At 41.5% G+C, this 22,868-nt stretch overlaps 2 protein-coding genes and 1 pseudogene across 4 annotated transcripts in view; 2 read left to right on the top strand and 1 right to left on the bottom strand.

Annotated features, from left to right (window-relative positions):
- LOC105027450 (zinc finger protein OZF-like) overlaps window positions 1–22,868 on the bottom strand; it is a 541,343-nt gene that overhangs the window by 142,414 nt on the left and 376,061 nt on the right. The gene's annotated exons all lie outside the window — the stretch shown is intronic.
- Window positions 5,208–8,531, top strand: LOC114828696 (zinc finger protein 239-like). Its single transcript, XM_029116014.2, has 3 exons — window positions 5,208–5,692; window positions 6,668–6,881; window positions 7,671–8,531. Exons 1-3 carry the CDS (start codon window positions 5,666–5,668, stop codon window positions 8,501–8,503), a joined length of 1,074 nt encoding a protein of 357 aa, XP_028971847.1. The 5' UTR covers window positions 5,208–5,665; the 3' UTR covers window positions 8,504–8,531.
- LOC114828713 lies at window positions 11,659–20,525 on the top strand (annotated as a pseudogene).

The raw sequence follows: 22,868 nt of genomic DNA, 5'->3' as shown, positions 1-22,868 counted from the left end.
CACATGGTTTTTTGCCATGTACATTAGTAAATATTTGTTTCTGGTCCGAAAATTCATTTTTTTCCAGGCGATCACTGCACTGTCTGTCACAACCATTTTATGTTTAAAAAATAAGGGAACTACGCATTAGAGTGTGGCAGCAACAGCACAGAAACCTAGGGGTTATTCCATCAAGGCAGATAAAGGAAAATCCAGGCTTATTTCAATAAGTCTCGCTAATTTAAGTGACTTCCGTTCCACTACTCTTATATTACGCTTATAGGAGTCCTGGCTCAGTAACCACGGTAACTTATACCTCTGAACTAGCCTGCTCCCTCCCTGATGTCAACACTTCTTTGGATTTGAATCCTGTTACCCTGGCAGTTGTTTACAGAATTGTCAATTTCAGTGTCTGCCTTACACAAAGTAGCAACTGTACTGTGCGGAGAGACTTTTTCGCTTTCCTTATCAGAACAGATCAATGATAAAGAAATCTGGTATTTCCTTTCCTACATCAGTATGTCATAGCACTAAAATGTAGATGCAGAAGGCCAATGCAAAACCAGATTTGCAACCTCGCACAATGTCATAGCCAATGTTAAAAATAATTTTCTGTAATGTGAGCAATGTTGAGATAATTCACAACTGGAATTTACATTTTGAAAGACACCACTGCATCAGCTCTTCTTAGTCTTGTGAGCAATTTTAAGTCAATGCTTGGCCAAGCATAGTGTGCCACATATGTTTACATAGATATATAAAGTAAACAGCGAGTGTGCAGGTGGCATGTTCCCTGTCTAGAACAACATATCTTATTCAGCGGTACGGGTAGAGGGCAGCAACGCCTGGTACCACCTCAACCACGGCATCAGGATCCCACGCAGGTCAGAGACGTTCCAAGTAGGGCGGAGCAAGAAGGGGAAGAAGCAGGAGTGGGAACTGAGCCAGCAGAGGAGTTGGTACCGCCCGGGGAGGGGGTTGATGGTAGTCAGTCTGCTGTTGTCGCAGTTGAAGGCTGTGGGCTGTGGGCTATGGGCTGTGGGCTGTGGGCTGTGGGCTGTGGGCTGTGGGCTGTGGGCTATGGGCTGTGGGCTGTGGGGTTGTGGGCTGTGGGGTTGTGGGCTGTGGGCTGTGGGGTTGTGGGCTGTGGGCTGTGGGGTTGTGGGCTGTGGGTTATGGTCTATGGGCTATGGGCTATGGGCTATGGGCTGTGGGCTATGGGCTGTGGGCTATGGGTTATGGGGTGTGGGCTATGGGCTATGGGCTGTGGGCTATGGGTTATGGGCTGTGGGCTATGGGCTGTGGGATGATGATGACAATGGGATGTTGTGGCTCATTGTGAGAAACGTGTGTAGCCCCAGTGCTTCATTTGTAAATCGGGAGGTCCCGGAACACATTAGGGCACACATCAGACATGGATCCAGTTGGCAAATCGATACGAATAGGCTGCATCACATTGGTGGCAAAAACAGCAGAAAACTAAAAGTTTAAACTTTCACAGGCAGAGCTGAGGCTACAAGAAGCTGCAGGAAAAGACAACTTTTTGAACTCTGAACACTTTGAGTAGAATGTTTACAGTACAAAGCGAACACAGAGATGGAAAAAGACAAGTCATGCGCAGCAGACCGGATCTGTGAAAAGTAGGTGCCGGAACAAACTGAAGAATATCTAAGAGGTGCTGGATCATGTTCGGGCAGGATCCGACTCAAATTAACCACTGTGTGGCCCGCATGGCAGAGAAGCACAGAATTAGAAGTGTTTGGTGAAATGCAGACTGCCAACATCTCATGTCAAAACGGGACCTGACATGACAAGAACACAGGATAGACAGTTATTTGAGATGGACCCCCGTAGCAACCATAAGAGGAAGAGGCACGGTAGAAATAAAAGGAGAAACATTGGGAAAAATATGGGACAGGAAAATACACAGTGAGGAATTAGACACCTTCATACCATGGAAACAACTGAGTAGAGAAACAGTCAGAACTGAGGCAAGAGGCAGTACCACAGCCCAGGCCATGAAACACAACAGAAGATAAGTGAGCAAAAGAAGTTCTCTTGTGGCCAGAGAAGTTGTGATCCCAGGAAAAACTATTGATGGAACATAAATATCAGTTACGGTTAACACCCGAAATTGGGAAAATGTGTGTAGTTGGGCAGAAAATGCTCAGTATGGTCAAGCAACCTGTTCAGGAGTCAGATGTGTTATTAATGTAACAAAGTAGAAGGGAAATGGTGGTTGAGCATAACAACGAGAAACAAGGGGATATTCCTTGAACTAGTTGTTACCAGATACAAAAGATTGTTTCCTCAGATCGTTTCTGACCAAGACTGTAGCTAACTAGATGCCCATACGTGGGGGTCATGACACAGAGTCTGCTACTACTTTCGGCTACTACGTGAGGTCATTCCACTTCCTGGACATCCTGGACAGTATATGGACAAACATGGACATTCTGGAAAGTATTTGGGCAAACATGGACATCCCTGCAATTTGAAAAGGGGACCTTTGAATTGCCCATATGGAAACCCGGAGTGTGAGTGGCCAGTTAAACCGGGGGCGGGATGGGCCTGTAAGGATTGTTATAGTCAGACATTTTCTATTCGAGGAAATGTGGCTGTAGTGTCTCCAGTGATGGACAGTAAAACAGACAATAATCCTTCTGCTCCAATGATGAACGATGACCCTTTTGATGGGACACAGCATGGACATTACTCCATTCCTTTTGATAGGATAGAGCATGGACATTACTCCTTTCCTTTTGATGGGATAGAGCATGGACATTACCCCTTTCCTTTTGATGGGACACAGCATGGACATTACTCCTTTCCTTTTGATGGGATAGAGCATGGACATTACCCCTTTCCTTTTGATGGGACACAGCATGGACATTACCCTTGTCCTTTTGATGGGACACAGCATGAACATTACCCTTGTCCTTTTGATGGGACACAGCATGGACATTAACCTTGTCCTTTTGATGGGACACAGCATGGACATTACCCTTGTCCTTTTGATGGGACACAGCATGGACATTACCCTTGTCCTTTTGATGGGACACAGCATGGACATTACCCTTGTCCTTTGGATGGGACACAGCATGGACATTACCCTTGTCCTTTTGATGGGACACAGCATGGACATTACCCTTGTCCTTTGGATGGGACACAGCATGGACATTACCGTTGTCCTTTTGATGGGACACAGCATGGACATTACCCTTGTCCTTTGGATGGGACACAGCATGGACATTACCCTTGTCCTTTTGATGGGACACAGCATGGACATTACCCTTGTCCTTTGGATGGGACACAGCATGGACATTACCCTTGTCCTTTTCGGATGTCTAAGTGTGAACACTTAAGCAAAGGATTTTACAAGATGATTGATGCACAAGCATTCACGGATGGACATGATCATTACCCAGAAACCTGAGATTGTGCTTTGTGCTAGAGAGGGGACTGTAAGTTGTGTGCCGGGAAGGACTGTTCTCCAACATAAGGAAGGTTTTGAGCACCTAGGTAGCTAGTAGCAGGTAACTGGTACGAGGAGTTATTAAGAAGTGGAAAATTCGGGCGTGTCTCTTTATACCAAGCCAAGGTCAGGTAGACCAAGAAAGATTTCAGGCAGAACTGCCAGACGAATTGTTTGGGATACAAAGATAAACCCACAGGTAACCTCAGGGGAAATACAGGCTGCTCTGGAAAAAGATGGTGTGGTTGTTTCAAGGAGCACAATATGACAATACTTGAACAGAAATGAGCTGCATAGTCGAGTTGCCAGAAAGAAGCCTTTATTACAGCAATGCCACAAAAAGCCCAATATGCCCGACAACACCTTGACATGCCTCACAGCTTCTGGCACACTAATTTGGAGTGACTAGACCAAAATGTGTTTGGAGTGGGGTTTGGAGGGGGGTCAACAAGGCCTATAGTGAACAGAATACCATCCTCAATGTGAAGCATGGTGGTGGCTTGCTGTTGTTTCGGGGGGGTGTGAGCTCTAAAGGGACAAGATGAACACAGCATGTTATCACAAACGTTGAGAATAGTGGCAAAACATGAAACGGGTTTGTGTGACAAGTGTTTGGTGTTGGAAACAGTGGAACATGTACTGTTTTTCTGTGAAAGGTATGATGGTGATAGGGAGAGATTGTATGACAAGGTTATGGCTAAGCAGGGGTGGGACCTGGGTGGTGTTCTTGGAAGTGGGAAAGGGAGGGACATAAAGTAAGGAGGCACACTCCAGTGCATAATTAATCTATAGAGTCTCCTGAACATTTCCTACAATACATTCAATGCGGCGTATAGAATATATATTTTTTTATAGGCCAATATATATTTCATATCCATTGAGTGACATTGTGGCCAATGGGGTGGGTGGAGTAAAACACCAGCAACAATTGCAAATACAGAGTGCCCCTTGATTCTTTTGCACATAAACACTCTATATAGTCTCCTAAACATTTCCTACAATACATTCACTGCGGTGTATAGAATCGTTTTTTCTGTATGAGTCAATATGTATTTCATATCCATTAAGTTACATTGTGGAAAAAGAGGGTGTGGAAATATTGTGTTGCTAGATGTAGCACACCGTTCCCCATGATTAGACAGGTTTGTCTTACTCTACACATTCTCCTGGACATTTCCTACACTGCTTTCTCTGTGGAATATTCAATAGTTCATGAGTTATGAGGCAATATCTATTCCATATTCTGTCATTGGCATTGTCTGAATTTTACCCTTGGAACATGTTTTAACACCCATTTTTTTTAATCGAAATTACACTTAAATATGATCATATTTGAATTGTTGTCAATGTTTTGAGAAGGTACATGTTCTCAAACAATAAACTCAATTTATCTCAGTTTATAAGTAATTCGTTGGTCTCTTTTATTTTGAAAAATTCCAGATTTTCGTGTCCCGGAAGTGTTTCTTTAATGTTGCTCACAAGACGCTGATCATTTCGAAGCAATCCTCGAAGCGTTGGCTTTGTCCCAATCAAAAAAAGTATATATATTTTTTGTATTGAATGAATAAAAAAAAGATTATTTACAAACACACGGAGATACGTCAACCAGATCCACAAGAGTAAGGAATTTGGTACAAATGGGAATGTTGATTGGTTAGAAAACATGTCCAGTCTCTTTCCGCCAATAGCAAGGCAGAACATTGGGTGGTGTTTTGGGGGGGGAGCTGAGGCAGAGGTATTTCATGGTGAGGGGCGGCAGTGATTGTCTTCTTACTTGACCTTAATTGTAATTATATGTAGATGAACGCGATGTTTATGGATAATTTCCCGTGTGACGAAACTACACAGCAACTCTAGTGATGACAAGTTAACAGTTCATTTCTGTGTCTTTCAGGAGATAGGGATGTTAACTAAATCGCATTTAACTATTAGCCCTTAGCTAGTCTAGACAAGCTTGCTGGCTATCTACCGTACACGTTAATGAACAGTGTAACTCTGGGCAAAGTACTGTCTAGAAAAGATAGGGCGAACTCAGATAGCGACCCCAGAAATCTTGTGGTTTCCTCTGAGTGTTAATACAGAAACGTCGACTGGTCTCTGATCAACTAGCAACTTTTTTCATTTATTCACCTGCGCCGCTTTAGACCTCCCTGGAACATTCGCTCCGCACAACCAGGCAGAGGACTTTGGTTTGGCTCCTCAGTCGGTGTTATGGAGGAAGACCAGGGCTGCACCGTGGTAAGAGTTATATATTTGTCCATCGTTTCAGAGGTCTGTTTTTGTTGAACGGGGTTCCCCATTATTTGTAGAAGGTTGAACTGTTGAATGGCGTTTTTTATGACGTATTTCGATTTCATTTTGAACGATAATGGAGGATGAGATGGCTGAGGCTGCACAGGATGGAGGTTGCGTCCGACCAAAAACGTCAACAGTATTGGACCACTTTACATTGAAGAACTCCCCAAACAATATTTGTTGCTAAATTGTTTGTTGCAAAAAATGTAGAACTCTCGTGGCTCGGCAGCATGACTGTAATGTAGTGCTTTTTAGCCTTCATGACAGTAGATGAAGAGGACACATCTCGATACGTTAAAATTATACAAATTCGTCATTAACTTTGGTTTATCTTCATAGAGTTAAGTTTTTCATTGAGAAATAGTTACTCTTGAATACAGAGATGGGTTAACATTAATATAGTTTTTCACCACCAGACTATCTACTTGAGCATATGAGTTTACAATATCCATTAACATTTACAGAATTACTGAAATGTCTCTCAATCATCTTCACGATACCCTGGAATACTTCTTAAACAGTCTTACATTTTTTTTAATGAAAACCCTCTAGATTTTGCACGTTTTTATTTGTTTTATAACTACTTCCTATATTTGATTTAATAAAGTCCTTAAATAAATAACACTTGCATTTCATTCGGGGAATGATGTAAATATATAAATACAATATTTAGCAAGAATCCTCAAATTGTTAATTAAAAACGTATCATGGTTTATATAAAGATACATTTGGAAAGAGAGTCAAATTCCAAATGGAAAACTGCAAGGAAAATTCTAAATTTCTCAATTCCCTACTGTTAAATATGCTGTTTATTTTGTTGTCTTGAACCAAAATTATTGTTTTGGTCATTTACATTTTCTTTATTCCCATCCAACAGTTTTATCATTCATGTATGTGTCTGATTTATCTTTGTTTTAGCAGAGGGAGGACAAACCCAGCCTGCTGCTCTCCTTCCACACTGAACCCAAACAAGAGTCACTGGATTCTGATTGTGACAGTAAAGCTCAGTGTTCATTGGTGGATTCAGAGATGACATCAGTCAAGCAGGAAGACTGCAGTCAAACACTGGGACTGAATGAGATTAAATGTGAAGAGGATGAGGAGGTGAAGATTGGGGACTTCATTAATCAAGGTTAGAAGTAGTTTATCAAGAACGTTTAATGTTCCTTTCTTTGGTACAAAATATTTCCTGCCATGTCAGGAAATCAATCATTAATGAAAACGTTTTGTTGGACAAATGACAAATAATTTGTCAGGGTATCATATCTTTTTTTAAAGATATTTAGCTTGTTGTGCTATTTTCTGCATGCAATTTGAGAAACACAGATTGCACTGTCATATTAATCTTAGCCACCAATACACTCCATGCCCACAAGCTATACAAGAAGCACAGATGTTCTTTCTGCATTCAAAACAACAGTTTGCCCTTTGAGCACCACATTCAAAACAACAGTTTGCCCTGTGAGCACCACATTCAAAACAACAGTTTGCCCTGTGAGCACCACATTCAAAACAACAGTTTGCCCTGTGAGCACCACATTCAAAACAACAGTTTGCCCTGTGAGCACCACATTCAAAACAACAGTTTGCCCTGTGAGCACCACATTCAAAACAACAGTTTGCCCTGTGAGCACCACATTCAAAACAACAGTTTGCCCTGTGAGCACCACATTCAAAATAACAGTTTGCCCTGTGAGCACCACATTCAAAACAACAGTTTCTCCAGCCTCTTGTTCTCCTGGTGCATAAAACAGATTATTTCAGTGTATGTAGAAGGAAGGAGATTGATCGCCAGATATCTCCGCTTTGCACCAAAGCACATAGGGATCTCCCTTTTCTACCTTTTTCCTGTAATGAGATATTGGAATGTGTATGCATTTAAGTCTGGTGATTACTAACTTTTCTGATGTCTGCAACACAGGTGGAATTCCAGAAGTGGAGAAATGTTCCACACTTGGAGAAAAACAGCATAAAGACTGCAGAGATAAGAAGTCTTACCACTGCTCCCATTGTGAAAAATGTTTCCTATCTATATTACGGTTGAAACGTCATTTTGTCATACATACTGGAGAGAAACCTTATTCCTGTTCTGACTGTGGGAAAAGTTTCATTAAATCATCTGCTCTTGCTCGACATCAGAGAGTGCATACAGGAGAGAAGCCTTACTATTGTACTGTCTGTGGAACAAATTTCTCTCATTTAAGTAGTCTTAAAGTTCACCAGCGTATACATACCGGAGAAAAGCCTTACTCGTGTTCTGACTGTGTTAAGAGTTTCATGAGATCATGTGAACTTACTATTCACCGGAGAGTGCACACAGGTGAGAAGCCATACTCCTGTACCTACTGTGGAATACATTTCTCTATATTGAGTAACCTTAAACTTCACCAGCGAATACATACTGGAGAGAAGCCTTACTCCTGTTCTGACTGTGGGAAGAGTTTCACTAAATCAGATGGACTTACTCAGCATCAGAAAGTGCATACAGGAGAGAAGCCATACTTCTGTTCATTCTGTGGAAATAATTTTTCTCGTTTAAGTACCCTTACAAATCACCTGCGAATACACACTGGAGAGAAGCCTTACTCCTGCTCTGACTGTGGGAAGAGTTTCACTAAATCAGATGGATTAGCTCAGCATCAGAAAGTGCACACAGGAGAGAAGTCTTACTCCTGTTCCGACTGTGGAAAGAATTTATCTCGCTTAAGTACCCTTAAAAATCACCAGCGAATGCATACTGGAGAGAAGCCTTAATCCTATTCTGACTCTGGGAAGAGTTTCACTAAATCAGATGGATTTACTTGCACAACATCAGAAAGTGCACACAAGATAAGCCTTATTTCTGTTTTTTGATTCTGGAAAGAATTTCTGTCAAGTAGACTAATACTTAAAGGAGACCTAATACTTAATATGTAACCAGCACAAGCTGTTTAGAAACGGGGAAAAGAACAGGAAGTGAGCTGTTTTGGAACAGGTGATCATTATAGAGGAATTGGTCAAGGAGGAGCCACTTGATACCTGGGGTGAAATAGTAATGTCAGACTCCCCTCCCATCCTCATTTATGAGCCCAGTGAGGAGGAACCTTTGGAAGACGTCAACCAACTGTTCAAGGAGGTCAAGAGAGAGTACTTGCAGCATATCTAGGGAGGTTGTTTGTGACAAATGGCTGTGAGGAATGTAATAAAGTGTGAAATGCCGGTACTTTGTACAAGGGGTAAGAGCGATTTAAAAAAGAAAAGCTACAATTTCCATGGGGGAAAAAAAGCCCTGTTTCCAAAATTCATTGCTCAAGTAAATTAAGGGAACACTTGAATCACACATTGGGTCTTGATGAACAAAATATATTAAAGATTGATTGTGTAATTTGTTGAACAAAATGACTTCTCAACGGCCAATGGAAACCAAAATCACCAACCAACTGAAGGCTGGATTCACTTGCACCGAAAATCCAAGTTAACTGTTGAAACCACGGGCTGGTACAACTTGTAATGTGACTCAGTGGTGTGTAGGACCCCATGTGCCTGTATGCACTCCCAACCACGTCTGGGCATGCTCCCGATGAGAGGGTGGATGGTGTCCTGGTGGTTGCCTGCCTCAAATTCAAAGTGGGCATGTGTTTTTCTAGGAACAGTAAAACATTTTCAGTTGACATTTTTCAAGTTGTCTATTTTCTATTGAATACAGTGTTAAAATAATTTTTACATCACTGCATTCTGTTTTTCTTTACATTTTGCACTGCGTCACAACTCTTTTGGAATCAGGGTTGTAATACTTCTTGCAACACATTTTCTGATGCATCCATCACATCCAAAGTCTGGGTTAGTGGGCGGGCGGGCGTTGTGGTCTAGGATAGCGGGCAGGCGGGCGTTGTGGTCTGGGATAGCGGGCGGGCGGGCGTTGTGGTCTGGGATAGCGGGCGGGCGGGCGTTGTGGTCTCGGATAGCTCAATCCTAATGAGGTGTTTTTCATTTTCAGGACCAACATAATATAGAGGTTGAACAAGTTGACCAGCTATTTCTAGAATAAGTTGTATCAGGTTTGAAGTTTCTATGATCATTATTGAAAATGCTATTGGAGATGTTTCCACCAAATCAATGACTAAGTAAGCCAGCTATTTCCAGAATAATATAAATTTTTGAAAAGGTATAAAGAATAAAGTGTTTTATTGATTACTAAAAAATCTGTAAACATATTTTTCACCCCATCAAAGGTTAAACACGCAGGCAAGCTTGTTTTAGACTAATGTGCATCAGGTTTTGAAGTTTCTATGATCATTATTGAAAAAGAATGGATTATTATTGATTATAGTTATTGATTATTATTATTAATGGGTATAGATTGTTATTAATAAATCAAAAAAGTATTCCACCAAAACAAAGCTGGAACCTGTCAGACCCTTGTTTTTAGAGTACTATAGACCAGCTTTTCTAAGACCATTATTGGTCATAGTTTATAATATGCAGCGTGTTTCCATTGATTTATTGATTATTAATAAATCCATAATTTCTTTAAACAAAATAAAGGTTGAACAATGAGGCTTGGCTAGAATCGTATGAATACTGTTTGAAGTTTCTATGACCATTATTGAAAAATGTCTTAAAGCTGTGTATCATTAAATGTTTAATGATACACAGGCAAGAAGCCTATTTTAGGGGGACTTCAGCCAGTGTAGAAGTGCACCATCATCGTCTTTGGGAGGTTGAACTTCAGCTGCCGCAGGAAGTACATCCTCTTCTGAGCTTTCTTTGTGAGTGAGGTGATGTTCGGTGCAGCTGTTGGTGTACAAGGAGAAGAGTAGGGTGGACAGGACAGCTTTGCATGGAGCTGGGGCGGATGGTCAGGGGGTCTGGGGAGATTTTGGCAGGCAGAAGAATGGCATTGCTGAAATTATTCCTCCAAACTTGCTTCAAGTTGTGAGTAAAGTCAAACACTTTTTGTGGCAGGCAAGAATATGGTCTTATCGTAATTTGACTAGTAGGAACCCATTATAAAAATCATTAATAAAATGAAATAAACGTTTCAGAGCAATGATGGCAGAATTATTCCTTACACTTTAGAAAACACTAGTTGAATAAGACATGGGAGATATGACCAATTTAGCCAAATATTTGTTTATAGTAATACACTTGAAACAAATAGCCAAACTCAACAAATTCCTCTGTAATATGATTTACAATCAAAAGTCTTCAAACGTGAATAGCTGTTGGTTATGTTGATTGATTTGGTTGCACGGGAGCAAGTCAACAGCACGTCAGAATCAGAAGATACACTAACTGCAGGATGGGTGGCTCCAAGTCTCAGGTCTACAGGGGCCTTATATACACTTGACCAAAAGGTTCATTCTTTTTTACAAAAAGTGCAAAAACCCAGGAGGACTGGTGCAAAATTCTAATGCCATCTTCCTTTGTTTTCTCCAACAAAGAAACCGGCACTCCCACATTTACATTTATTTAATTACATACATACATACATACATACAGCTTCATCCGGGGCCAGGTCGCGGGTCAGCAGTCTAAGCAGAGATCCCCAGACTTCCCTCTCCCCAGACACTTCCTCCAGCTCTTCCAGGGGGACACAGAGGCGTTCCCAGGCCAGCCGGGAGACATAGTCCCTCCAGCGTGTCCTAGGTCTTCCCCGGGGTCTCCTCCCGGTGGGACTGGACCGGAACACCTTCCCAGGAAGGCATTCCGGAGGCATCTGAAACAGATGCCCAAGCCACCTCAGCTGATCCCTCTCGATGTGGAGGAGCAGGCTCTACTCTGAGCTCCTCCAGTGCCCGAGCTTTTCAGATGGACAAAATAACTGCCGGCGGGGTGAAATATGGGTTTGACTCCGCCCACATTGATCCTCGCCTCAAACTGCAACACCACAGTCAGTGTACTTGGATTTAGACGTTACTTGTGTGTGGGCCACACTCCACTCCAGTCCAGTTGGTGTCGGTAATGCACCGGAAACGTTGGTTGGAAACCGCTGTATAAAGTGTTAAAGAAGAAGAAGACGAGGAAGCAGAATTCATCGTGTTGCAGCTCGTTGTTTGTAGGCTAAAATTTGGTTGCCGAACTTCGGTATAGTTTCATTTCGTGAAATACAAGCAAGAATCCAAGTTGCTGAAATGGTAAGTTATTAAACAACTATTTTGTTCTTTGTGTCTTTTACGTTTCCTTAAATACTCCACTGTTGAATGGCGGTGATCCTTACTGTTAATCTAAACAAAAAAATGCAAATCAGTGTACGGTTATCCAGATCATAAAACAAAGCTGAAACGTTTGTAGGAATTATCCGACCTTGCAACGGGAGGCTGTATAGTGCAGTAGCATTATATTAGCATTACGCCTCGATCACACTGACTTCGTTAAAGCAGAAAGCTTGCAGAACATTTTCTGCAACTACTCAGAACGCATCGATTCTCCACAGATGTTGCATGTTGCTTTTTTAAAATGGAGAGAATCGTTTTCGCTGGTCATATTGTGTGGCAGATAGCGATCTACGTAGGCCATTCATTATTTTCTAGCTAGCAGCTTGCTAACATAACCAAATGGTTTTGTCTTTATAGACTTTCTATCAGTCTAATTTTTCATGAAATCTCTACGCAATAAAGATTGTGAAAGAAGGTTACATATTACAAGCACTTTACTTTAGATTCAAGTAGCTGAAATGGTAAGTGATTAAACCAATTGTAAGGTCTATACGTATTATTTAGAGACATGTAGTGATACTAAGAAGACGGCCACACGTGAGTTCTCTCTGTGTTCGGTTTATTAGCTTGCCAGCGTGCACCACAACAACCGGTCTACATCTTCTTCGGTTCTCGCTCAAAACCCTGGGCCAGAACAATGACACCTCTAGGTCACTACCTGTCATTATACCACTTACATTTTTTCTTACCGGAGGCCGAAGACAAGGCGTTGAACTTGACAAACGAATTCGCGTTACTCGTCCATTTCGCTCCGTGGTCCTACCATTTGGAATAGTTGATCATATTGACCTTGGTACAGACTAAAGTAGATATTTTGTTTATTTAGAATGTAATAACCTCCAGGTTTTTACTTTTAGAAGGTGATTATATTATAGGTTGTCTAACGTGATATGCTTGCATATTACATTTTCTGAAATATGTACTATTAATGTTGTATTTAGTGAATTATCAAAAATAAATATATTGCAATTTTGCAGAAGTTTGCGATAAAGTGCCAAAGTTTGACATTCCCCGTCCACGCATACTGTTTGAGACATACGCTGGATAAAGCCAACGCATACACAAGACCAAACGTTCTGCAAATGGTTCTGCACTGCTGCAAGCCAATCGCAGCCTTCCATTTTAAATGAATTGACTGTATCCCAGCGCATTGACACTGCTGGTCTGATCGAGGCTTCAGTCCTGTTCCAAACGGAAAACTTAACAAAAATAAGTGACTGGTGAGTCGAGGAGGGGGCTTGAACATGTTATGAATAGGCCAAGTCTAGATGACTTCTAACCAGTAGAAATGTTAGTTTATTACCAGGACTTTGAAACACAGTCCTGGTAACAGTCAACCCTTGATAGGAGTATTCTTTATTTGGTAGATCAAGGATACTCAAGGTGTGAGAATAAAATTACAATGTCTTGATTGCAGGGTTGACACATTTATTAGCTTCAGGTCTGGTGTTATGAAAGCAGTGCCTGTGAAAAAGTTTGGCTTGACAGTGACTGAGGGGGCGGTAAAAACAACAACCTCAAATCATGATAGCACGCTAGGTAGCGTGTTCATATTTATATAAATGGCCTGGTGGAAAACCTAATTCCATACTGTACATCTTGAATATCTTGTAAATAATAAAGATGCCTAATGTTTTACATCAAATCATACAAAATACTGTTTGCAGCCAACACACATTTATAGTACTGTACGTTAACACATGGCTCCTGCAACACCTCTCCCTCGCCAAGGTTGATAAACGTTTCTTATTAAGTTTACCTCCACCACAAATAGCATCTAACTTACTAATTGGAATAGTAATAATAATTGAGCAATTGCTAGCGAGTATGAACTTTACACTGTCAAAGCTATGTCATTTAATGCCACAACACCGTTTGTTTCTCTTTCATTTGTGAAATATAGGTGACTATAGCTCACTTTTTCGTCAAGTGAAAAGACGATTGTGGAAACCCCTCCTCTTTCACTGTGCAAGGGGGTGATCTACCCTATTACCCCAAAAAGAATGCACGGATGTGTACTTCGAAGATCGGCTTACTGTAACGTAGCTACCGAAGGCTGTAGCCAGCAAGGTTTTTGTCTATCATGAATAAATCCTAATGCATGGTCTGTTTAGACTGTGATGAGGCTCAAACACGGAACAACAGTCCGCGTTGGTCAATAGTCTGCGTCTACAAAGGGTAGTCAGTCAGTAAGAGACATTCGCTCTCCTCCGCTAATGCGGTCTGGCAAAAAGCTCAACAATCAAACTATATTCTTGCTGTTTAGGTTATTCTCTGTGGGAAACGTGGGCGGTTTTCTAGCTAACACATGCTGCCCTTGGTGATGACGTCGAACGCTAGTGTAGTTAATTGAGATGGTCACAGCGGCTAATTAGCTGTCTGTTGTTTTTGGCCAAATTTGGGCAACTATATTGAGATGTCTCCTTGTCTTATATATATTTACTCAGTTATCAAAATGGCAAGGATGCTTAATCCTATGCGATACACAGACCTTATTTGTACTGGGTCTAAAAATGCCAAAAGAACCAGTAACTAGCCAGTTTATTTTATTTATGACTCATTCTACACCGATCAGCCATAACATTATGACCACTGACAGGTGAAGTGAATAACACTGATACACCCATCAGCCATAACATTATGACCACTGACAGGTGAAGTGAATAACACTGATACACCCATCAGCCATAACATTATGACCACTGACAGGTGAAGTGAATAACACTGAAACACCCATCAGCCATAACATTATGACCACTGACAGGTGAAGTGAATAACACTGATACACCCCTAAGCCATAACATTATGACCACTGACAGGTGAAGTGAATAGCACTGATACACCCATCAGCCATAACATTATGACCACTGACAGGTGAAGTGAATAACACTGATACACCCATCAGCCATAACATTATGACCACTGACAGGTGAAGTGAATAACACTGATACACCCATCAGCCATAACATTATGACCACTGACCGGTGAAGTGAATAACACTGATACACCCATCAGCCATAACATTATGACCACTGACAGGTGAAGTGAATAACACTGATAATCTCGTTATCAAGGCACCTGCCAGTGGGTGGGGTATATTAAACAGCAAGTGATCATTCTGTCCTCAAAGTTTGATGGCTTGACGACTGGGTCAGATCATCTCCAAACTGCAGTTCTTGTGGAGTGGTCGGGAATCCATTCTCAGTGGATTGTATTGGCAAGTCTTGAAGCCAATTTGATTTGCCCTTCAATGGCATGCAGACCCCCCCACCCCCCGGCAGAACTTCATTGCGCGATTGACGAATGTCATGGTTACGTACAATAGACAGAATAATAGTAAGAAAACAAAAAAACACTTTTGGTTGACAAAAACAAGACTTACTATTATTAAACTTGGATTTTAACTAGGAACACAGACTGAGACCCAGCTCTCTTTTACAGCTGGGCCCTGTGTAAACAAGTTAACATATGCAGGGTATTTTCAATGATTAAACTAGACTCTCCTTGTGACAGGAACAAGGAACGGGCAAGATCCTCGGACTAAAGGACAAACATTTTTTTGTGCCGTTGGATGTCAGAATAGGAATGCAAAAAAATATAGACCTTGATAGAATACCGTCGTGGAAACCACCCTTTGAAACTAAATGCAGACGTTTATGGTTGCAAGCCATTAAATGCCAGCATTTTATGAATGAATGGGATGTACAGTAATATTATTGCCCGCCTTGTCTTTCGCCTGCCCGCCCTGTCGGTCTGTCAGTCGCCCACCCTCTTACGCGGTCCAGTAAAAATGCAAACAATTTTTTTATTACATTTTGGAAAATCTGTTGTAGACCGAAAAATAAACCATAATAGTGAAACGTTTTTGCCCTATTCACTTACAGTACACCTTAACTGTGACCTGGTTCTGTTGATATGGACCTATGATTGTAGTTTTTCCTCCTCAATTGTGTATTTTATTCCTGTCCAACATGTTCATCAGTCTGATTTGGTCTTTGTTTTAGGAGATGGAGGACAAACCCAGCCTGCTGCTCTCCTTCCACACTGAGGTCAAGCAAGAACCACTAGATGCTGATTGTGATAGTAAAGCTCAGTGTTCATTGGTGGATTCAGAGATGACATCAATGAAGCAGGAAGACAAAAGTAAAATACTGGGACTGAATATTAAAATAAAAAATGAAGAAGAGAAGAAGAATTTGGGGAGTTTAATTAGTCAAGGTAAGAGCTGGTTTTTATCAAGTGAGTTGTTAGAACTTATACATTATTGATCCATGAAAAAAATCAGGGCAGAACTCTTTATTTAGCAAACTGCTGGGTTTCAACATGTTCCAGGCTCAACAATTCAGCCAATGCAAATCAATTAATACTGAATACATAAAGCCTCATGGTGGAAATATAGTTTTTATGCTGCAGTGAATGTATTGTAGGAAATACTCAAGAGAGTGTAGAGTCAGAACATGTATGTTAGTGTTTCTTGTGTTTTACTCCAACTTTTCCCATGGCCACAATGCAGACATTCGCAAGGTTCAGCTAATAAAGCCTCTTCACCAGGTTTACCTGAGGTTGCTAACTATAAGGATGCTGAGAACGATGTTAGCCAAGCTACTGTCACTTCAATGTCCACTGTAGCCAGTGGAGGGAGAACATGTAGATTGATGAGGGCTGTCAAAATGAATGCATTAACGTGGGCCATTAATCAGTCTACTCTGTTCCAAGTCGGAAATTGGAATATCTACAAGAACAGCCATGCCTCTCCTCTGACCCTATTCTGAATCCGATCCCTAGATGCTTTGTGTTGACAAATCCATCGGTTTACCTTGCTTTTAGCATGGTAAGTTATTTTATGGTTTTGCTAGCCGAAGGCGTTAATTTCGTCGCCAGTCGCATTTTCGCTAATACATAATCGCATAACTAAAAATGTCTACGCTAAGCATAAATAAAGAACCTGATCCTGATTAACGTCTGTGGATTAACATCTCTGGCTGCCTTGCACACCTTATGCTTTTGCCTGTTTTAGTTATCCACCTCATGGCATTTGGAAATAATTTAATAAAGACACACGTATTTGGCTGTGGCCAAACACTTATCAAAAAGCTACTTGTTTGCAGTCCCTGACCTGAACCCCCGTTCTAAACATATTTTAGCCTAATAATCAAAGCCCAGTAAAATACCTCAAAGTATAGGTGAGATTCAGTGTTGGATAACATGCTGCAGCTGTCCAGAGAGAGGGGCTGATGGGTGTTTTTAACAGAATACTAACATACTTATTGTACTTGGTGCCTTGATGAAGAGCACTATGGTAGAGGGTGGTAGAACTATTTGACCATAAACCAGCAACTTTCTATTTAGGTTTACATGGGATACCAATAGATTCTGCCAGTAATTGTGATAATTTTTAGGGAGGCATTTAATTAAGGGCCTTGAAATACCTTGTTTGAATGGACCAACTTAGACAGTTTAAAATCAAGCAATGTTTGTAGTTTGCAATAAAACAATGTCTTTAACATACACTCACCTAAAGGATTATTAGGAACACCTGTTCAATTTCTCATTAATGCAATTATCTAATCAACCAATCACATGGCAGTTGCTTCAATGCATTTAGGGGTGTGGTCCTGGTCAAGACAATCTCCTGAACTTCAAACTGAATGTCAGAATGGGAAAGAAAGGTGATTTAAGCAATTTTGAGCGTGGCATGGTTGTTGGTGCCAGACGGGCCGGTCTGATTATTTCACACTCTGCTCAGTTACTGGGATTTTCACACACAACCATTTCTAGGGTTTACAAAGAATGGTGTGAAAAGGGAAAAACATCCAGTATGCGGCAGTCCTGTGGGCGAAAATGCCTTGTTGATGCTAGAGGTCAGAGGAGAATGGGCCGACTGATTCAAGCTGATAGATAAGCAACTTTTGACTGAAATAACCACTCGTTACAACCGAGGTATGCAGCAAAGCATTTGTGAAGCCACAACACACACAACCTTGAGGCGGATGGGCTACAACAGCAGAAGACCCCAGTGGGTACCACTCATCTCCACTACAAATAGGAAAAAGAGGCTACAATTTGCACAAGCTCACCAAAATTGGACAGTTGAAGACTGGAAGAATGTTGCCTGGTCTGATGAGTCTCGATTTCTGTTGAGACATTGAAATGGTAGAGTCAGAATTTGGCGTAAACCGAATGAGAATATGGATCCATCATGCCTTGTTACCACTGTGCAGGCTGGTGGTGGTGGTGTAATGGTGTGGGGGATGTTTTCTTGGCACACTTTAGGCCCTTTAGTGCCAATTGGGCATTGTTTAAATGCCACGGCCTACCAGAGCATTGTTTCTAACCATGTCCATCCCTTTATGACCACCATGTACCCATCCTCTGATGGCTACTTCCAGCAGGATAATGCACCATGTCACAAAGCTCGAATAATTTCAAATTGGTTTCTTGAACATGACAATGAGTTCACTGTACTGAAATGGCCCCCACAGTCACCAGATCTCAACCCAATAGAGCATTTTTGGGATGTGGTGGAACGGGAGCTTCGTGCCCTGGATGTGCATCCCACAAATCTCCATCAATTGCAAGATGCTATCCTATCAAAATGGGCCAACATTTCTAAAGAATGCTTTCAGCACCTTGTTGAATCAATGCCACGTAGAATTAAGGCAGTTCTGAAGGCGAAACGGGGTCAAACACAGTATTAGTATGGTGTTCCTAATAATCCTTTAGGTGAGTGTAATGCACTGCTTTTTCAACAGAAAATTATGCATTTCTATGTGAATCTATGCACTAATTAATTTGTCTGATATTTTTCACAGATGTGATTGCTGAAGTTCAAACATTTACTACATCTGGAGAGAAACAACCGAAAGCCTGCAAAGATAAGAAGTCTCACCGCTGCCCCCACTGTGGAAAATGTTTCCAATTCAATTGTGTGTTAAAGAAACACATTATCATACATACAAGAGAGAAGTCTTACTCCTGTTCTGTTTGTGGGAAGAGTTTCTTTCGTTTACATACCCTTAAGGCTCACCAGCGCATACACACTGGAGAGAAACCTTATTGCTGTTCTGACTGTGGGAAGAGTTTTTGTAAGTCTGGTGGGCTTAAAGTTCACCAGCGTATACACACTGGAGAGAAGCCTTTTTGCTGTTCTGACTGTGGGAAGTGTTTCTCTCAATTAAATGTTCTTAAAATGCACCAGAGTATACACACTGGCGAGAAACCTTGCTCTTGTTCTGATTGTGGGAAAGGTTTCAATACACCAGCTCAACTTATTAGCCATCAGAGAGTGCACACAGGAGAGAAGCCTTATATCTGTTCTGATTGTTGGAAAAGTTTCAGAACTGTTGATATGCTTAAAAGGCACCAGCACATACACACCGGAGAGAAACCATACTCTTGTACTGACTGTGGGAAAGGTTTCATTACATCACCTGAACTTATTAGCCATCAGAGAGTGCACACAGGAGAGAAGCCTTACTCCTGTTCTGACTGTGGGAAGAGTTTCTCTCATTTACACATCCTTAAATGTCACCAGCGTATACATACAGGAGAGAAGCCTTTCTCCTGTTCTGACTGTGGGAAGAGCTTCTCTTATTTAGAAATACTTAAAAATCACCAGCGAATACATACAGGAGAGAAACCTTATTCCTGTTCTGACTGTGGGAAAAGTTTCTCTCAGATCGCTAACCTTACAACTCACAAGCGCATACACACTGGAGAGAAACCTTACTCCTGTTCTGACTGTGGGACGAGTTTCTCTAATTTATACACCCTTAAATGTCACCAGCGTATACATACAGGAGAGAAGCCTTTCTCCTGTACTGACTGTGGGAAAGGTTTCTCTCTGATGAATAATCTTACAATTCACAAGCGCATACACACTGGAGAGAAACCTTATTCCTGTTCTGATTGTGGGGAGAGTTTCATAAGATCACGTGAGTTTACTGTTCACCGGAGAGTGCATACAGGAGAGAAGCCATACTCCTGTTCCCACTGTGGAATGAATTTCCCTGTATTAAGTAACCTTAAAAATCACCAGCGAATACATACTGAAGAGAAACCTCACTCCTGTTCTGACTGTGGGAAAAGTGTCACTAAATCAGATGGACTTGCTCGACATCAGAGAGTGCACACGAGAGAAGCCTTACTCCTGCTCTGACTCTGGAAATAATTTTTCTCAAGCAAGTACCCTTAAACGTCACCAGCAAATACATACTGGAGAGAAACCTTAAGCCTGTTCTGACTGTGAGAATACGTTCACTAAATCAAATGGACTTGAGCCCAGTGAGGAGGAACCTTTGGAAGACTTCAACCAACTGTTCAAGGAGGTCAAGAGAGAGTACTTGCAGCATATCTAGGGAGTTTGTATGTGACAAATGGCTGTGAGGAATGTAATAAAGTGTTAAATGCCGGTACTTTGTACAAGGGGTAAGAGCGATTAAAAAAGAAAAGCTACAATTTCCATGGGGGAAAAAAGCCCTCCTACCAAAATTCATTGCTCAAGTAAATTAAGGGAACACTTGAATCACACATTGGGTATTGATGAACAAAGTATATTAAAGATTGAAGTCTGTACTGTACATTGTGTAATTTGTTGAACAAAATGACTTATCAACGGCCAATGGAAACCAAAATCACCCAACAAAACTGAAGGCTGTGTTTGGGTTTAGGGTTAGAATGGCTGTTTGCAAGGGCGTTGTGGTCTGGGATAGCGGGCGGACGGGCATTGCGGTCTGGGATGGCGGGTGGGCGTTGTGGTTTGGGATGACGGGCGGGTGGGCATTGTGGTTTGGGATGGCGGGCGGGCATTGTGGTTTGGGATGACGGGCGGGTGGGCATTGTGGTTTGGGATGGCGGGTGGGCATTGTGGTTTGGGATGACGGGCTGGTGGGCATTGTGATCTGGGATGGCGGGCGGGCATTGTGGTCTGGGATGGCGGGCGGGCATTGTGGTTTGGGATGACGGGCGGGTGGGCATTGTGATCTGGGATGGCGGGCGGGCATTGTGGTCTGGGATGACGGGCGGGCATTGTGATCTGGGATGGCGGGCGGGAGTTGTGGTCTGGGATGACGGGCGGGTGGGCATTGTGATCTGGGATGGCGGGCGGGCGTTGTGGTCTGGGATGACGGGCGGGTGGGCGTTGTGATCTGGGATGGCGGGCGGGAGTTGTGGTCTGGGATGACGGGCGGGCGTTGTGGTCTGGGATGACGGGCGGGCGTTGTGGTCTGGGATGACGGGCGGGCAGTCCAATGGTTGTGAGTTTGATTCCAACATGTTTTTGTTGGGGTATTTTTGTGGTTCATGCAGTCGTTTCCTGCTTTAGTGACCTGACTCCTAACCTTCATCCTAACCCTAACCTCAGTACCATAATGCTTAACCTAACATTTTTCCTAACCGTAACACAAGTAACGTTAACTGTGAATCTCAATCCTAATGAGGCGTTTTTCATTTTCAGGACCAACATAATATAGAGGTTCAACAAGTAGACCAACTATTTCTAGAAAAAGTTGTATCAGGTTTGAAGTTTCTATGATCATTATTGAAAATGGTATTGAAGATATACAGATTTGAATTGGTTTTATTGATTAATAATAAATGAATAAAGGCTGTTTCCACCAAATCAATGACTAAGTAAGCCAGCTATTTCCAGAATAATATACATTTTTGAAAAAGGTATACAGAATAGTGTTTTATTGATTACTAAAAAATCTATAAACATATTCTTCACCCCGTCAAAGGTTAAACACGTAGGCAAGCTTGTTTTAGACTAATATGCATCAGGTTTTGAAGTTTCTATGATCATTATTGAAAAAGAAACAGAATTTATTATTATTGATTATAGTTATTGATTATTATTATTAATGGGAATAGATTGTTATTAATAAATCAAAAAAATATTCCACCAAAACAAAGCTGGAACCTGTCAGACCCTTGTGTTTTGAGTACTATAGATCAGCTTTTCTAAGACCATTATTGTTTCCATTGATTTATTGATTATTACTAAATCCATAATTTCTTTAAACAAAATAAAGGTTGAACAATGAGGCTTGGCTAGAATCGTATGAATCCTGTTTGAAGTTTCTATGACCATTATTGAAAAATGTCTTAAAGCTGTGTATCATTAAATGTTTAATGATACACAGGCAAGCAGCCTATTTTAGGGGGACTTCAGCCAGTGTAGAAGTGCACCATCATCGTCTTTGGGAGGTTCAACTTCAGCTGCCGCAGGAAGTACATCCTCTTCTGAGCTTTCTTTGTGAGTGAGGTGATGTTCGGGTGCAGCTGTTGGTGTACAAGGAGAAGAGTAGGGTGGACAGGACAGCTTTGCATGGAGCTGGGGCGGATGGTCAGGGGGTCTGGGAAGATTTTGGCAGGCAGAAGAATGGCCTTGCCTAAATTATTCCTCCAAACTTGCTTCAAGTTGTGAGTAAAGTCAAACACTTTTTGTGGCAGGTAAGAATATGGTCTTATCGTAATTTGACTAGTAGGAACACATTATAAAAATCATTAATGAAATGAAATAAACGTTTCAGAGCAATGATAGCGGAATTATTCCTTACACTTCAGAAAACACTAGTTGAATAAGACATGGGAAAACTCAACAAATTCCTCTGTAATATGATTTACAATCAAAAGTCTTCAAATGTGAATAGCTGTTGGTTATGTTGATTGATTTGGTTGCACGGGAGCAAGTCAACAGCACGTCAGAATCAGAAGATACACTAACTGCAGGATGGGTGGCTCCAAGTCTCAGGTCTACAGGGGCCTTATATACACTTGACCAAAAGGTTGATTCTTTTTTACAAAAAGTGCAAAAACACAGGAGGACTGGTGCCAAATTCTAATGCCATCTTCCTTTGTTTTCTCCAATAATGAAACAAAGAAACCGGCACTCCCACATTTACATTTATTCAATTAGTTTC

Source organism: Esox lucius, chromosome 20 (assembly GCF_011004845.1).
Source record: "Esox lucius isolate fEsoLuc1 chromosome 20, fEsoLuc1.pri, whole genome shotgun sequence".
In the NCBI taxonomy this organism is placed as follows: Eukaryota; Metazoa; Chordata; class Actinopteri; order Esociformes; family Esocidae; genus Esox; species Esox lucius.
The sequence above is the reverse complement of the archived record's forward strand: the minus strand, read 5'-3'. Positions and strand labels throughout refer to the sequence as shown.

Coding starts and splice junctions, on each gene's coding strand:
- LOC114828696 (XM_029116014.2), top strand. CDS start 5,666: ATGGAGGAAGACCAGGGCTGCACCGTG. Junction 5,693..6,667: donor AAGACCAGGGCTGCACCGTG/GTAAGAGTTATA, acceptor TCTTTGTTTTAG/CAGAGGGAGGACAAACCCAG. Junction 6,882..7,670: donor TGGGGACTTCATTAATCAAG/GTTAGAAGTAGT, acceptor TCTGCAACACAG/GTGGAATTCCAGAAGTGGAG.